General features: G+C 39.5%; 1 protein-coding gene across 1 annotated transcript in view; it reads right to left on the bottom strand.

The window, feature by feature from the left end:
- LOC149412776 (fatty acid synthase-like) overlaps positions 1-18,926 on the bottom strand; it is a 73,817-nt gene that overhangs the window by 14,111 nt on the left and 40,780 nt on the right. Inside the window, exons 25-34 of the mRNA XM_089645411.1 lie at positions 18,320-18,475; positions 18,097-18,227; positions 9,385-9,535; positions 9,097-9,268; positions 8,456-8,568; positions 8,140-8,301; positions 1,917-2,122; positions 1,669-1,824; positions 1,334-1,585; positions 99-252 (exon numbers count right to left, since the gene is read on the bottom strand). Coding sequence (XP_089501537.1) covers positions 99-252; positions 1,334-1,585; positions 1,669-1,824; positions 1,917-2,122; positions 8,140-8,301; positions 8,456-8,568; positions 9,097-9,268; positions 9,385-9,535; positions 18,097-18,227; positions 18,320-18,475 — 1,653 coding nt within the window. The remainder of the gene's footprint in view (positions 1-98; positions 253-1,333; positions 1,586-1,668; positions 1,825-1,916; positions 2,123-8,139; positions 8,302-8,455; positions 8,569-9,096; positions 9,269-9,384; positions 9,536-18,096; positions 18,228-18,319; positions 18,476-18,926) is intronic.

Genomic DNA, 18,926 nt, shown 5'->3' on the forward strand with positions numbered 1-18,926 from the left:
GCAGGAAAAGAACGAAGGAAAATACAAGATAAATATGAATAGAAACTGGGATGTGGAATAATCACAAAACTGTTTCAATATTTGACAGTATGCCTTACGTCTCCGATGACTCCCCATTTAACTGCCAATGCTGGTAGTCCTGCCTTATGCCTTTCCTCACAGATCCTCTCCATTATGGAGTTGGCCATGCCGTAGTTAGTCTGCCCAGCGTTTCCTCTCCCACAGGACACGCTGGAGAAGATCACAAACTGACTGAAATAGAAAATTACTTAATAAGACTCAATTAATAGATTAGGAAAAAAATAGAAGATAATATTGTTAATACTGAATTTAAAATATGAGATCGATAAAAATTAGATCACAATGGCCGAGTGGATTGAGACGTTGTCCAGCTAAAGATCATTCACACGGCTAAATTAGTTTCATACATTGTGTATGAAGGCGTTCACATCAGTAGCGTACCGGCACAGACTCGGAACGGCACGCACAGTAGAATATTTAGTGCGCTTACGCAGTTCAGGGCAAAATGGCGCCACATCTACATCTGATCGCGACACTGCACGTGCGTAGTCATGTGAATCGTATTTAAGTTCCTATGAAATATAATTCGCTTTTGAAATGGAACAAAATTTTAATCGGATTCATCAATCGGCGTGTCATAATCAGCTTTTGATGCGCCGCCATTGTTCTCACTGTGGCCATTATACTGTTTTTGCCAATCACGGTGCCGGTATATTGTTCCCTTGGAATGAAAAGGTTTTATCTGTCATTTTTGTGAAATTGAGATATTGAGGTTCAAAGTTTGAATCTCGAATAAAATTCTAACATTTGAAATTGGACTATTTTAAGTTTTATGAAATTTTGCGTAAGGTCAATTTTCGCCAAAATGTCAGTTAGAACTTTGTAGTCCCAAGAAACGATAGTAAATACTCGCATCCGTGGCCACGCTACGTGTTCTGTTCACATCTACCGGCACAGACACGGCTCAATTATTTTCATACATTATCTATGAAGACGTTTACATCATAGCGTAGCGTACCCACGCAGACAAGGGCCGTCACCGGCCTACAAGCGGAAAGCCTTTTAAATTATGCTGAACGTGAAATATTTTAGATATTAATTCGTTATTGTGACTTATCATTTGTGTTTAATTATTTTTACAACATGATATAGTTGGTAAGCAAATAAACATCATACAAACACTCAAATAAACGCTCAATAAACAAATAACGGTCAATTTTCAATTCAAAAAGTCAGTCAGTATGATCATTGTTTTGGCTGTGGGAATCGTAAACCAAAGCACCCCTAGAATCTAAAAATTTGAGTAACTCACTTAAGTTCGGGACACATTTTCCTGGACTCATTATCCAAGAACTTGGTTGCTCTTGCCTTAGGTCCAAAAGACGTGATAAATGTTTCTGCAGTTTGGTTCTGAATTAGAGCATCCTTCAGTATGACAGCGAGGTTGAAGATTGCTCTCACTGGAGCCAGAGTGTTTGCAGTCTTTAAAAGGGAGATGCACCCCGCCTGGGTAGTGATGTCATCCTTGGATATAATCGTTTCCACTCCGTAGCTTTTCCAAGCCCTGCAAGCCAAAATATTTTAAATTAACGAAAACTTTTCTCAGCGAAATATAGCCAATCTGTTATTAGAATGTAAACTCCTCACCTGATTCTGGCTGACTGATATCCATTGGAAATTCCCTTTCTCGAGTTGAGGACCAATTTTTTTGCTCCTCTAAGCACCAACCAATCTACCAACTCCAAGCCAAATCCTCCCAATCCTCCAGCAATGACATACGAGTATTCGGAAGTGCAAATATACCTGGAAAAATTCACATCTTCTGTTACACAAAGCTTCAACTAAATTATTTTAACAAATAACCGGATTGCATTTTTTTAAATGTAAATATATACCTGGGAATGGCTTGGACTTGGAGATATTTAGGTTTGATGATGCTTTCAGTTTCTTCTTCCCTTATCTTTAACAGCACCTTGCCGATGTGTTTACCGGCTGCCATGAACCGGAAGGCCTTTTCTACATCTTCTGTTCCAAAAACAACACGACAAAGTGGTTTTATGCAACCGTTATTGATGCCATCATTTAGTATTTTTTGAAGTTCCTGTAAAATAAACATTTATTAGCAATGATGTAAGAATGTGTAGGGTTATAATTTTATAAATAAAAGCCCGGCAAAACGGCTACAAATGGTCAATTAAAAAAGGCAAGAAATAGGTACATTACTTGGGGTAAAAAATCTCAAAGTGATTTACTCAGAATAAATCTTTCACTGTAGTGGCAAGATTCTGGACGTACGAGTATTTAGCGACAGCCTCGAAAAATTTAATAAATTTTTTAATCTGTTTTCAAATTCATAAGTTTTTTTGTTATTTGTTTTTGGGGTGTTATGCCGTGTTGCGCTAACTCCTTCTTTAGCCAACGTTTCGGACAGCATTGCAGTTATTATCTCTTGTTTTTTATTGTCGTTCTTGTTTCACATACTTATTGTGTGATACATATTTTCGTACGCGGTTTTTAAATGGTTAGTATTTTTTGGTTTTTGTTTTTTCTTTGTATTATTTTAATCTTACTCTTCTTTCTAATCCTGACTGTCAGCCAAATCAGTTTATATAATAAATAAATTTTGGTACACAATCAATCTTACTATAGAAACTATAACTTTACATTCGTTAAACGATGTTTTTGTAACACATTGTACAAAGAAAGTACACTGTTTATTTAGAATTATTACAAATAAAAATGTCTCGCAACAGAGCAGTTTTGAGACCTTTACGGATGTGCGTCATGCATGCCAGTTTTCCCGCGAATGACTGAGTTGGTTTGTCAGGGGTGATTTTTTTATTTTTTATTTATATTTGGTAGAATATTTTTTACATTTTAAGTTTTCCAGTAATGTAGGCCTCACAGGCTGGCTTGCCCGTGCTGAGGCCCTCATTTTATTATATGAAAATATAATCTACACAAGAAATTTAAAGAGAAAATAATACATTTAAAATTAAAAATACATAATACATAATAATATATTTAAAAATAAAAAATAATACATTGAAAATAATCTTGTGTGTTTGTGAGTGATGTGTGTTTATATTGGTTTTGTGTGTTACGTGTAGGTTTTATTTTTATTTTATGCTATGACATTTTGGTAATATTGTCTTTTTTGTTCTTTAATCCATTTTGTGTGTGAATTTATTTATATTTTCCTCAATTTTAATTTCAAGTTTCACACTGTTGAAAGCTTTTATAGCATGGTATTGGTAGCGTCTTTTTCCAAAGCTTGAATTTACTGTCGGAGTTTTTATGTTTTCTTTGTACGCTTGTCTAACTGGTCTGTTAGTTTTATTTTGTGTATGTTGAAATTTATTTTTCTTGTCAAAAATGTAGTTTAGTAGTGTTTTAACGTATAATTAGCGTATATATAGTACGTCACAGCTGTTGAATATTTAGCCTGTATCAGTCGGTCAATGTTTTTTTAGTATTACCTTTAAGATCGTTTCTGTGCGGTTTCTATGTAATTGATAGCCGAGTTTGTTGCTCCTCCCCAAGCAATAATTCTATATTCTATTATTGATTGGCAAAGTGCAAAATATATTGTTTTCAACTGTTTTATTTTATATATGTTTCTTATGTTTAGTAAAATGTGTATTGTTTTGAGGAGTTTATTCGTGATTTGTTTGATGTGAGGTATCCGTTTAAGGTTATGGTCAATTACGATTCCTAGATACTTTATTTGTTCTGTTTTTTCTAATAAATATATATATTTTTTAAATATATATTAAATAAATATATTTTTTTATGTATTTTTTTTAGGGCAATTCGTGTATTTTTATGCTGTTTGTGTTGTTTTTTGGCTGTCCCATGCTATTTATACTGTATGTTGTGAATTTTGTCTTGGATATGTTAAGTTTAAGTATGTTTGAGTCTATCATGTTTTTAATAATTACGAGTATTACTATTCTGATGACCAATTTAATATTATATTGGTATAATTCAATATATTTACTGTTATTTGTATTATTTTGTTTCTGTTTAATCCATTAATAATGTCGTATTGTGAATAATGTAGTTTCATTTTATCGCAAAGGCGATCCTATTTATTATTGTTTAATTGACTGTTACCGCGTGAATTTAATAAATGTCTTTGAAAGTGTATGTTATTTAATAACGTAAATGTCTTATGCATGTGTCGACCAATACAAAGTCCAAAAAAAAATCAACGTTTATATTGGTGACAAAATTGATCCAAAATGTCTGATTTTTTGGTAAGTCTCTGAAAATTGTGATTATAATCATTTTTAATTGTATGAACGGGATAAAATAAACTAGAAATATTTATTTCAAGTTTATACAACAGATAAACAACCCGCTTTGACGAATGAGCAATGCAAATTGCAATTTGGTAGGCGGGAATGGGTACCGCCGCCCTGGGAACCATTTATTGGATGACCAACACCTCTGCCACAGGTCACCCCAAGTGGTTCGCTACGATTGGTGACTTAGCAGGGGTGCCCGGGTTCATGGGTTAAGGTTTGCCCAGGTCTTGGTGGCGGGTGCGTCGGCCCACCTTCTGCGTGGCGGGCCGGTTGGGAGATGCTGGTTGAGGGAGACCCTTTACAACCGGTTACCGCTGTCCGGGCCGCTCGATAGTACAGGGGCCCGACCCTCAGGCTCACGACTAAGGGTGGGCTGCCCCATCAGCGAGTGAAAAAACCCCGCCACTGCTGTTGTGCCGGTTCGTGACCGGAGGGGACCCAGCAGCAGCGTTTGGGGCGCATTGGATGCCCTCTCCAGCCGGACTCTCCCAGCCTATCGCCTAGCACCGCAGTGGGTGGGCTGGAACCAAACGCTCATCACTCCTGGACAGCCTGAACCCCATATTCCTACCCACCCCTCACACCTTTCCATTCCAGACCTTCCTTTCACTTCATACCCTTAAAAACAAAAAAAAAAAAAAAAAAATTAAAATCATGAATATACATAAAAACAAACTTAACATCTTTACAGCGGCGAGTAGCAGGCGTCCCCGGTGCGGGCCAAAACTGTTGGTAAATTTTGCCAACATTCGCGGCCTGCACACAAATTTAAATTCCGTCCATCACCATCTTTTGTCCCAACGTCCCAACCTTCTTTTCCTATCCGAAACTCAGATAGCCGAGCCGCCAGACTCCTCCTATCTGGACTGCCCGGGCTTTACCCTCGCAAGCAAATTCCGACTGAAAGGAGGAGTCTGCCTCTATAGTCGAGCTGACGTCAACTGTGTGCGACTATTGAGTCTGGAAAACTCCAGATTCGACGTAATGTGGGTGCGCGTCAATCTTGCCAGTACGGCAAGATTCTACGCATGTCTATACCGCTCACCGAACCATAGCGAATCAGACACTTCCGAGCTCTTCAAACATTTGAGCGATACTATTGATGATCTCTTGCCCCGCTACCCTTCGGCCGAGTTTGTTGTTCTGGGGGACTTCAACGTTCATAACGAACCATGGTTGAAGTTCTCAGGCCCAACGGACTCGGCTGGCCGACAGGCGGAATCCTTTGCCATTTGCTACGGATTAGAGCAATTGGTTCAGGAGCCTACAAGGGTTCCTGATGTCCAGACTCACCGCTCCAATCTGTTAGACCTATTCTTAACTACTGTGCCACACGGTTATAAGATTGACGTCACAGCGCCTCTGGGATCATCTGACCACTGCCTAGTGACGACATCAATCCCCGTTAGCCTCAGACCAACCAATGAGAGGCTGAGGAGAAAAGTGTGGCACTATAGGTCAGCAGATTGGTTCGGTATGCGGGCCCATTTCAATGCTTTTCCGTGGACAGCTGTTTGTTTTCGGACTTCGGACCCTTCAAGATGTGCCCAGGAGATTGGTGAAGTCATCAATTCGGCGATGGATGGCTTCATACAATCGACTACTAAAGAAACTGGTGTAGGCTCAAAGCCGTGGTTCAGTCGACAATGCTCCGAAGCAGTTCGACGAAAAAACGTGGCTTACCGAGCCTACAACACATCTCGAACGCCCGAAAGCAGATCAGCATACAACAAATCGGCAAAGGAATGCAAGAGAATCATCAATAGGTCAAAATTCGAACACGACCTGCAGATCAGCAAAAAGCTGGCTGCCTGCCCGCATGGCAGCAGAGCATTCTGGTCGCTTGCGGGCTCAATAGGTCGAAATTTTTGCAAACCCAGTTTGCCACCTCTTACCAGACCTGACGGCTCACTAGCAAACACCGCCACCGAAAAGGCAAACCTTTTAGGGAAAATGTTTGCGGAAAACTCGACCCTCGACGACGCTGGTGCTGTTCCGCCGTCGGTTCCTCACTGCGGCTTCTATATGAAAAAGCTGAGGATCCGGCATCGGGATGTACTCCACGTCATACGGGGGCTCGATGTTAACAAAGCTAGTGGACCTGATGGAATACCTGCCCTGGTATTGCAGAGGTGTGCTGCGGAAATAGTTCCAGTTTTGACAAAGCTCTTCAAAATGTCCCTGAAGTGTGGCACTGTGCCCTCTGGTTGGAAAAAAGCGGTAATTCACCCTATTCCCAAGAAAGGTGACCGCTCCAACCCGGCCAACTACCGCCCCATAGCGATCACATCAGTTCTGTCCAAAGTGATGGAACGTGTGATCAACGACAAACTGCTCACATACCTCGAGAAGAACAAAATTATCAACGACCGTCAATACGGATTCCGGCGGAACCGCTCGTGCGGTGATCTTCTCGCGTATGTGACGCATGTTTGGGGGCGGTGCCTGGAACGTCACGGTGAGACCCAAACGGTCGCACTAGACATATCCAAGGCCTTTGACCGGGTCTGGCACCGAGGACTTGTCAACAAATTGCATTCTTACGGACTTCCCGCATCCCTGTGTACGTGGATTGCTGACTTTTTAAGGGATAGGTCGATTCAGGCGGTTGCTGACGGTTTCACCTCTTCCTCGCACTCCATAAATGCTGGCGTCCCACAGGGATCGGTTCTGTCTCCGACTTTGTTTTTGTTGCACATCAATGACCTTTTGACATGTGCACCGATTCATTGTTACGCGGATGACAGTACAGTTCATGATAGCTTTTTGTTTGACAAGCCCCCAAAGGGCACACAAACTCCAACGGCTCGGAGGGCTTTGAAGCAGAGAATGGACGGTTATCTCGAGAGTATTTCCTCCTGGGGTAAAAATAATCTCGTCGAATTTAATGTTTCAAAGACCCAATCCTGTCTGATTACGTCTAAAAGGGATCCAAATGATAATCTAGTCTCCTTCAACGGAAGCAATCTTCCGAACAGGCCTTCCATTGATATGCTTGGTGTAACTATAAGTGACCAGCTCAGGTACGGGGGCTCCATCGAAGCTAGAGTAAAGTTGGCCTCTCAGAAGCTGGGCGTACTGTACAGGGCCCGCAGATACTTTAATAGTACACAACTGCTCACCCTGTACAAATCGCAAGTGCGCTCTACTGTCGAATTTGGCAGCCATCTCTGGTCTGGAGCCCCAAAATACCTGAAAAAAACCCTTGACTCTGTGCAGAAACGGGCGGTCCGTTTGATAGATTCCCCAATCTTAACAAACGGACTGCAATCTTTAGAGCACAGGCGTCAGGTAGGTATGCTGTCCTTGTTCTATCGGTATTACAATGGAAGATGCTCTGAGGAACTAGCGTCATTGATCCCTTCGGCACCGGTGCGTAGTCGGGATACACGCCAAACGCGCGCCCAACATTTGTACACAGTTGACACTTGTCACATGAGAACGGGTCGCTTCTATGATTCGTTCTTAAGTTCAACAGCTCGGCTGTGGAACGAACTGCCGGCCTCTGTGTTTCCTCCCTCCTACAACATGGGACTCTTCAAGACCCATGTTCACTCCTTCCTCTCCACAAAAAGACCCTCCACACAGCATCCCCAAAGATGACATAGGCCCTGAGGGAAATTATTTTCTTCAGGGCCTCCTGTGTGGAGTAAATATAAAAAAAAAAAAAAAAATATATATCTTTCCAGGAACTTCGAATGTCAGTTTCTATTTTACGTTTAAATTAGTAAGTTTTCACAAACACGGTCGTTACCAATTGAATAAAATTTTCACGACGTTTTTTACTAAGACCGATAGTGTTTATTACCTGTTTATCTTTGTGATCCCGGTCCATAAGGGTGTCCAGCATCACGCCATGGAAGGAGCACTCCCGCGAGAAGAAATGCATCCCAAGCGAAGAATTGTTGACGATATCGAACTTGCCGATTTCAAGGAAGCGTCCCCTGTAGCCGAGGCAGCGCACTGAGGCCTGTCGATAAAAAATCATGATGCAATATGAAGACTAGGTGTTAGGAAATTAAACTTCTTCCAGGATATTGTAAATTACTTGTTGCTGAATATTTTCATGAGTAAGAAACGTTTTCACGTTTTGATTCATAGTAAAAAAAAGTTTTATATTTCACCTGAAGCTTATCATCAGCCAGAGAGTTAAGGACGATGTCAACTCCCTTTCCATTGGTCTGTCTCATCACCAGTTCCTCAAATGAAGTGTCACGAGAATTGCCAATGTGTTGATCTAATGTAAAAAAATAGTCAAAATTTTGGTAAAAATGACAAAAAATTTCAAGATAAACTACAAGCACTATGAACAACTCCATTATTGCACTACAATTTAAAAATTGTTCAACGATTCTTTTTTTGTGTGACGACAGAGAACAATAAGTTACAAATTCTCCAAAATAGAGCAATAAGAATAATACTTAAGAACATGTTCTAAAAAAAATGTTAAACGGGCAAAATTGCCTAACATTGAAATAAATGCTGACTTTGAACGCGATGATATTTATACATGAAAAAATTAACAACTTTTTATCGAAATATTTTTAATATATAACGACGTGCAATGAAATCAGTCTACCAAGGGAGGACAAAGATAAATCGCAAACTGGGCTGCTGGAAACCATAAAAATACACCGATGAATAATTGAAAATTGTAATAGTAAATTGTTAACTTTAATGTACAAATGACTAGTGAAAAATTCCATTAAGATCTATAACAACTGGAGATTGTAGAGAAATATTACGAATACCCAGCTAAGATTACCTGTTAGTGTCGGGAAGACCTTTTTGATAAAGGCCCTCTTCTCGGCAGTACCGACGGTGGTGTAGATTGTACATCCGTAGAAGAGACACACGTGAATAGCAGCCTGGCCCACTCCACCGGAGCCTGCGTGGATCAGCACCGTGGAGCCAGGCTGCATATTGCCTTTCAACATCTGAAAATCACAGGATTTTGGAATGTTATGGGCATTTCCACTAACGGTTGGAAATATCAAAAATTAAAAATAAACGTCAAAAGTGACTTGGTTTACAACGATGCAATAAAACTCACCAGTGCATAGTAGACAGTAGCATAAACTATCGGAACAGTGGCACCTTCCTCCAACGACCACTTCTCGGGAATTGGCCAAAGCAGGTCTTTATCCATTGTGACCAGATTGGACATAGCACCATTGGAAATTATACCCATTACTCGAGATCCGCTGAAAAACGACGCTATGATAATTAATTCTATAGTCAAACTGTCAGGTGTCAATTAAATTGTTGTAATATGGGGAGATAACGGGTTTATCAAACTTGAAATGAGATATCAGGGGTTGTAAAATTGAGCACGGTGAATTGGTACCCTAAATAAAAACCTTTGAATAATCTGTGTGATATAATAATGCTACTTTCTTTCACCTTCGGTCATTTGTAATACTGGTAAAACAAACAATATGATACCTCTAATGAAAGACAGTTAGAGCCGCTTAAAAAAATTAAACTCAATCAGTTTTACACCTCCCAGCAAATTGCTAATCTATACATTTAAAAAAAAGAAAATTTCTTTGTTTGTCCCCTATACGCTCAAACTCTACTTGACTGATCTCGAGGTTGAGGACGCTTGAGGAAGATTTGGTACAATCAAGTGAAACAAATACTTATTAAAATACAATAACTTTATTTCCACCTTAAAAATGCATTCAGTTATCAGGTACTCCACAAGAAGTAGAATCCACAACCTCAAAACTTTGCCACAAACCATTTAGTTAAGTCCTCGAGCAACAGTTTAATTTGGTAGGAGGGAATGGGTACCGCCACCCTGGGAACCATCTATTGGATGACCAACACCTCTGCCATAGGTCACCCCAAGTGGTTCGCTACGTTTGGTGACTTAGCAGGGGTGCCCGGGTTCATGGGTTAAGGTTTGCCCAGGTCTTGGTGGCGGGTGCGTCAGCCTACCTTCTGCGTGGCGGGCCGGTTGGGAGATGCTGGTTGAGGGAGACCCTTTACAACCGGTTACCGCTGTCCGGGCCGCTCGATAGTACAGGGGCCCGACCCTGAGGCTCACGACTAAGGGTGGGCTGCCCAATCACCAAGTGAAAAAACCCTGCCACTGCTGTTGTGCCGGTTCGTAACCGGAGGGGACCCAGCAGCAGCGTTTGGGGCGCATTAGATGCCCTCTCCAGCCGGACTCTCCCAGCCTATCGCCTAGCACCGGAGTGAGTGGGCTGGAACCAAACGCTCATCACTCCTGGACAGCCTGAACCCCAGATTCCTACCCACCCCTCATACCTTTCCTTTCCAGACCTTCCTTTCACCTTATACCCTTAAAAAAATTAAAATCATGAATATACATAAAAACAAACTTAACATCATTACAGCGGCGAGTAGCAGGCGTCCCCGGTGCGGGCTAAAACTGTTGGTAAATTTTGCCAACATTCGCGGTCTGCACACTAATTTAAATTCTGTTCATCACCATCTTTTGTCCTAACGTCCCAACCTTCTTTTCCTATCCGAAACTTAGATAGCCGAGCCGCCAGACTCCTCCTATCTGGACTGCCCGGGCTTTACCCTTGAAAGCAAGTTCCGACTCAAAGGAGGAGTCTGCTTCTATAGTTAAGCTAACGTCAACTGTGTACGACTATTGAGTCTGGAAAACTCCAGATTCGACGTAATGTGGGTGCGCGTCAATCTTGCCAGTACGGCAAGATTCTACGCATGTCTATACCGCTCACCGAACCATAGCAAATCAGACACTTCCGAACTCTTCAAACATTTGAGCGATACTATTGATGATCTCTTGCCCCGCTACCCTTCAACCGAGTTTATTGTTTTGGGGGACTACAATGTTCATAACGAACCATGGTTGAAGTTCTCAGGCCCAACGGACTCGGCTGGCCGACAGGCGGAATCCTTTGCCATTTGCTACGGATTAGAACAACTGGTTCAGGAGCCTACAAGGGTTCCTGATGTCCAGACTCACCGCTCCAATCTGTTAGACCTATTCTTAACTAGTGTGCCACACGGTTATAAGATTGACGTCACAGCGCCTCTGGAATCATCCGACCACTGCCTAGTGACGACATCAATCCCCGTTAGCCTCAGACCAACCAATGAGAGGCTGAGGAGAAAAGTGTGGCACTATAGATCAGGAGATTGGTTCGGTATGCGGGCCATTGCACGCTTTTCCGTGGTCAGCTGTTTGTTTTTGGACTTTGGACCCTTCAAGATGTGCCCAGGAGATTGGTGAAGTCATCAAATCGGCGATGGATGGCTTTATACAATCGACTACTAAAGAAACTGGTGTGGGTTCAAAGCCGTGGTTTAGTCGACAATGCTGCGAAGCAGTTTGACAAAAGAACGCAGCTTACCGAGCCTACAACACATCTCGAACGCCCGAAAGCAGATCAGCATACAACAAATCGGCAAAGGAATGCAAGAGAATCATTAATAGGTCAAAATTCGAACATGACCTGCAGATCAGCAAAAATCTGGCTGCCTGCCCGCATTGCAGCAGAACATTCTGGTCGCTTGCGGGCTCAATAGGTCGGAATTTTTGCAAACCCAGTTTGCCACCTCTTACCAGACCTGACGGCTCACTAGCAAACACCGCCACCGAAAAGGCTAACCTATTAGGGAAAATGTTTTCGGAAAACCCTCGATGACGGAGGTACTGTTCCGCCGTCGGTTCCTCACTGCGGCTTCTATATGAAAAAGCTGAGGATTCGGCATCGGGATGTACTCCACGTTATACGGGGGCTCGATGTTAACAAGCTAGTGGACCTGATGGAATACTTGCCCTGGTATTGAAGAGGTGTGCTGCGGAAATAGTTCCAGTTTTGACAAAGCTTTTTAAAATGTCCCTGAAGTGTGGCACTGTGCCCTGTGGTTGGGAAAAAGCGGTCATTCACCCTATTTCCAAGAAAGGTGACCGCTCCAACCCGGCCAACTATCGCCCCATAGCGATTTCATCAGTTCTGTCCAAAGTAACGGAACGTGCGATCAATGATAAACTGCTCACATACCTCGAGAAGAACAAAATTATCAACGACCGTCAATACGGATTCCGGCGGAACCGCTCGTGCGGTGATCTTCTCGCGTATGTGTCGCATGTTTGAGGGCGGTGCCTGGAACGTCACGGTGAGACCCAAACGGTCGCACTAGACATATCAAAGGGATTTACCGGGTCTGGCACCGAGGACTTGTCCACAAATTGCCTTTTTACAGACTTCCCGCATCCCTGTGTACGTGGATTACTGACTTTTTAAGGGATAGGTCGATTCAGGCGGTTGCTGACGGTTTAACAGATTAAAGTAAGTATTTCCTCCTGTGGTAAAAATAATCTCATCGAATTTAATGTTTTAAAGACCCAATCCTGTCTGATTACGTCTAAAAGGGATCCAAATGATTATCTAGTCTCCTTCAACGGAAGCAATCTTCCGAACAGGCCTTCCATTGATATGCTTGGTGTAACATTATTCTATGAAGTTTTCAATTAAGCAAGCAAATTTTTCGTCCTACAAAAAGTTTTAAAAATCTTTATCTACATTGTGATTTTCATACAAAAACTAATTGTATCACATTCAAAAAGTGAATCGTTTTCCGATTGTTAAATAATCAAAGTGTGAACACATCTACTATAACAGTGATTCTAAAAACAAAATCTTATTTGCGTGACAAGTGACATTTAAAGCCATAGACATAAACCTAATGAAATATTGTTCTGGCTGTCACTGAAACCAGATACAATATTTTGAATTTGAATTGAAGTGGGGGCATTTTTGAACCCAACTTTCTTGTAAACTGTGAACAAAATGTCTAATACCCAAACACGTCGCAATAAATCAAACCTTGATAAAGAGGACAAACAAACTATGGATAAAATTTTTGATTATATCGACAAAAAGTTTGATTCTTTAAAAAAGGATATAATTCAAAAAATTGAATGTCAGAATACGGAATCTATAAAAAGTATTGAGTACATAAGTGCTCAATATGACGAAATTATTAAAAAATTGGATACAAATAATAACCAAAATAAATCAATCCAAAACGAACTTGAAAATATAAAAAAAGAGCAAGTGGGAAAAAACGCTACAATAAAAAAAATGGAACTAAGACTAGATGAAATTGAATATACATCAAATCTGCACTACCTAGAAATTGCAGGAATTCCACAAAAAAATGGTGAACAACTGGAGGAAATTATAAAAAAAGTCGCATCTGCAGCTGGAGTTCAAATCAAACACGCTAATATAAACAATGTGACCAGAACTACAGACCGAAGACTTAATGCTCCGCCAAAAATCCTAGTAAAATTTACAGAAATTAAACTAAAAGAAATCCTTCTATCTAAAAAAAGAGAAATGGACCTTAATTTACTAAAGGATTTGACAAACGAAAAAGTGTACATAGGTGAAGTAATAAGTCCCTACAAAAAAGAGTTGCTTTGGAAAGCAAAGCAACTAGCCAAAGAAAAAAATTATGAATTTGTTTGGATCAAAAATGGGAAAATAATGGTTCGTAAAGGTCATGATCAAAAAATTTTGTACGTAAATCATCTGGACGACCTCGATAAATTAATATAACAAATCACTTACTTGAACACACCAAACTGAAATACCTACTGAGAACATGGATAAGGAAACAATAACTACAAACAAACCAGATGAACTGCTAACTCTTAAAAACAATTTTAATATATTAAATAAAAATATACGAAGTATCAACAAAAATTTCGATGAACTTCAAATACTAATTAAGAATCTAAAAATTAATCTTGATATAATTATCCTCACTGAGTGCTGGATAAAGGATAAATATTCACCCTTACATATTAATAATTACACCTCATATGCAACCAATTTGAATTACACAAAAAATGATGGTGTGATAGTGTACATTAAAGATGACACTAAAACTGAAGTCAATGAAATAAAATTCCCAAATGCAAACTGTTTGAAAATCAAAGTGGGTGATGAAACCACTATATTAGCTCTGTATCGATCACCAGCTATAACTAATATTAATCAGTTTCTTGAAACGCTTTCTAATGAACTCAATCTTCTAAAAAACAAAAAAAATGTCTTCCTCATCGGAGATATAAATATTGACATACTAGAAAACGGTCATCCAAATAGAACTGATTATCTGCAAACACTGGCCACCCACGGACTTGAAAGTTATGTAGGCACCGCAATTATTATTGTTTTTTTGAGTGTCACCTTGCCTCTGGCAACACTTGCCTGCGCAGTGGAATGCGCACACGGCGTAACTGAGCTCGCGTGTGGAAGGAGCTTCGAAACCATTCTGCCTCGAGCGCTCCTCCCAACAGCAAGCTAAATATTTAAATTACGCAAATTATTGTCGCGGATAGAATCTCTGTATTATCTCACCTTAAATAAAATATCACTCTAACAATCGATCAGTGTTATAATTTATAAAACCAAGTTCCGTGACTGTTTATTTAGAGCATTAGAATTTCTCCGAGGAAGGTAAGCGGAGATATTCTAACAAATGCTAACTATCTAAAGTTTGATAAATAAACCTACGCGTGTTACAAATGACAGCAAATCTTGCATCGACCACATTTTCAGTAAGACTGTTAAACCAACCAACTCTATCATATTCACCTCTACTATAACCGACCACTATACAACAATTTTATCTATTACAAAAAAGAAAATACAAAGATCGCAGCCCTACCCAATTATCGTACAGAAGACAGAAACCATATGGAATGAAGTAAAACAACAATTACTAAATACAAACTGGATAAACCTACTGGAGAACCTTGATACAAATAGTGCCTGGAGTAAATTCATTGAATATATAACTCATACCATCATGTCAAATACCAAATCAATAGAAAAAAAGATTTCACATAAAAATCAACATCTTAAACCATGGATAACCCAAAGCGTTATACATTGCATTAGAAAAAGAGATGAACTACACAGGAAAGTTAGTTTAAATCCTTGTGATATTTTTATACAACGATATTATAAAAGATACAGAAATATTTGCAAAAATGTTGTACGCAATGTCAAAGAAAATTATTATAAGAAAAAAATAGACGAATGTAACAATGACCCACGCAAATTATGGAAGATCATTAATGAAATTACAAGTGCAAAATCATCCCATAACAAAAGCATAGATGAACTAACAATTGAAAATACCCAAATCTCTTTCGAAAAGCATCCGGACAAAATTCTCGAATACGTAAACGAATTTTTTACAAATATAGGGTCAAAATTGGCAAAGCAAATCAGACATCCAAAAACTAGAATTTTACCAGAAGAAAAGGAAAGTATGAACCAGATAGATAAATTAAAGTAACTAATGTAACCAATACTGAAATCAGAAACGCAATTGTATCCCTCAATGTTAATAAATCATCGGGAAATGATATAATCTCAAATAAAACAATAAAACAACTCCAAAATGAACTGACCTTCCCTTTGACATACTTGGTCAATCTGTCTATATCTACAAATGTATTACCCTCATGCCTTAAAAAAGCAACAGTTATACCTATACATAAAAGTGGTAACAAAAAGGATATATATAACTACCGACCCATAAGTCTCTTAAGCTCCTTTTCAAAAATCTTGGAAACTGTAATGAAGAAGCAAATTGTTCATTTTCTTGAACAAAACAAATTATTATCACCATCCCAATATGGCTTTAGGGAAAATCTAAGCACCAATGATGCCATAGAAAATCTAACAAGCATAGCCATAAAAAACATAGATGAAGGGAAAAAGTGTTTGGCTTTATTCATAGATCTTCAAAAAGCTTTTGACACAATAGACCATAAAAAATTACTAACTAAGCTAAAAAAAATAGGAATGGCCGAAACAACAATGAACTTATTAGAGTCATATATAACAGGGCGAGAACAACAAGTACAAATTGGCAAACAAAAGAGCAAACTACTATCTTTAAACTATGGCGTCCCTCAAGGAAGTGTACTGGGACCGATCCTATTCATTATCTATATCAACGATTTAACTAACCTTACCATTAAAGGAAACATAATCAGTTTTGCTGATGATACTGTTTTATTATTTCAAGAAGAAAATTGGACGGATACATTTAATGAGGCTGAAAAGGGGCTTAGTGCACTTCAAATTTGGCTTAAAATCATCTCGCTTACCCTTAATATAAGCAAAACAAAATATATAACATTTTCAATAAACGCAAGGAGCCAACCAATAAAATCACTAGAACTAAAACTACACGAATGCCATGGAAATAATATACAATGTTACTGCCCCGTCATCGAAAAAACACAAAACATAAAATATCTCGGAGTAATAATCGACGAAAATCTTAGATGGGACCTACACATCAAAGGTATTACGGAAAAACTCACAAGCCTTATATATTTCTTTAAAAATCTAAGAAACGTATTAAATAAAAAGGATATGCAAAAGGTCTACTACGCATTATGTCATTCTCGAATTGAATATGGAATCATAGGATGGGGATCTGCTACACATACGTACCTACACAACCTGAATACGATTCAAAAAGGAATCATAAAGACCATATTGAAAATACCAATTAGAACGCCTTCAATTGAAATATTCAATTCCTTTGACGTACCAAATGTACAGCAAATATATGCCAAAAATATATTATTGAAGCTCTTCAAAAATAACAAATCCTCTACTAGACTGTGTATGCATAACACTAGATCGAACAAAAATTATATAAAAAATATTCCAAGTTATAAAACCACATTCGGACAAAGAAACTATATATACTTTGCAACAAAACTCCATAACATCCTTCCCCAAGACATAAAACTAATAAAAAATCCTAATGAATACAAATCATCAATAAAAATATGGCTGAAAGAGGTCAATGAAAAAACCCTAATGAAAACACTAAAAACGATATAGAAGACACTAAAAACGACATAGAAGACAAATAAACCATATTTAAATAACTTTAGTCCGCCTCGGCACAGGACCCCCTAGTGAGGAGGACTAAGAAATACAATATTATATACTTAATTTCACCATTATATTTTGTATGTAACAATTATTTTATATAGTCGCTAAAATAAAAAAAAAAAAAAAAACTATAAGTGACCAGCTCAGGTACGGGGGCTCCATCGAAGCCAGAGTAAAGTTGGCCTCTCAGAAGCTGGGCGTACTGTACAGGGCCCGCAGATACTTTAATAGTACACAATTGCTGACCCTGTACAAATCGCAAGTGCGCCCTACTGTCGAATTTGGCAGCCATCTCTGGTCCGGAGCCCCTAAATACCTGAAAAAAACCCTTGACTCTGTGCAGAAACGGGCAGTCTGTTTGATAGATTCCCCAATCTTAACAAACGGACTGCAATCTTTAGAGCACAGGCGTCAGGTAGGTATGCTGTCCTTGTTCTATCGGTATTACAATGGAAGATGCTCTGAGGAACTAGCGTCATTGATCCCTTCGGCGCCGGTGCGTAGTCAGGATACACGCCAAACGCGCGCCCAACATTTGTACACGGTTGACATTTGTCACATAAGAACGGGTCGCTTCTACGATTCGTTCTTAAGTTCAACAGCTCGGCTGTTTTTCCTGGCCTCTGTGTTTCCTCCCTCCTACAACATGGGACTCTTCAAGACCCATGTTCACTCCTTTCTCTCCACAAAAAGATCCTCCACACAGCATCCCCAAAGATGACATAGGCCCTGAGGGAAATTATTTTCTTCAGGGCCTCCTGTGTGGAGTTAATATATATAAAAAAAACAGTAATATCATAAAAATGGTGTAAAACCTCTCTGTTCTTCCAGAAAACTCCATCCCGTGTACACACTCCTGGGCCAGTCTCCCCTTGGCTACAGTCTCCGGAGGAATCCTGCCTGTAGCTGTCATCACGTCACGGAAATTAAGGGCGGCGTAATAAACCTATTGACATACGAAGTCAAACTTATCTTTGAGTAGTATTCACATTAGTACATGTTGTATAGTTTTTACGTTAGCAAGAAAAAGATACTTACATGAACAATCTGCTTGTCTTTTCTTGGATTCAAGTTCCCCTGAATCCACCTCAGGCTTGACATATCTCCACGGGATGTAACATTCGCAAAGGCGTGATCCGTCAATACTGTTCCAATGTCTTCAATGAGCAAGTGACGGTAAGTTCCCCATTCACTCTGTAAACGTCAAAGAGTACGGTTGTTGTTAATGAGTTCACAATAAATAGATTTTTTGGTTTTTTCTTTATTTATCGATAATTTTATCTTAACAATAATGTTATATACTGAAAAAATGAAGCTGTAAAAAACATAAAATATGAAGTACGAAAGAAAGGAAGAAGTAAGTAAAATACAGTTTTTAGGTTACAGGTACTCTTCATAAAAGGTCCGTACCCTTTCAAATATCCAACTATGAATTCCATAAGCAAATGGGACAAAATACTGGATGACCGGATGCTGTTCAGTGCATTGAACATTTCGGAGTCGCCGAACCAGAATTGATGTTGAGCAAACGAAGGTTCTCGTCTTGTGAGTATCGCGTGTGCCTTTGATTTGGCTGAGCTATAAGGAAGTGTTCCGTCCATAGGTAGCACAGGCTTGTCTATGTAAAACAGCTCTTGAATATCTT

Source organism: Hesperophylax consimilis, chromosome 22 (genome assembly GCF_061612785.1).
Source record: "Hesperophylax consimilis isolate HC1 chromosome 22, BYU_Hcon_1.0, whole genome shotgun sequence".
Lineage (NCBI taxonomy): Eukaryota > Metazoa > Arthropoda > Insecta > Trichoptera > Limnephilidae > Hesperophylax > Hesperophylax consimilis.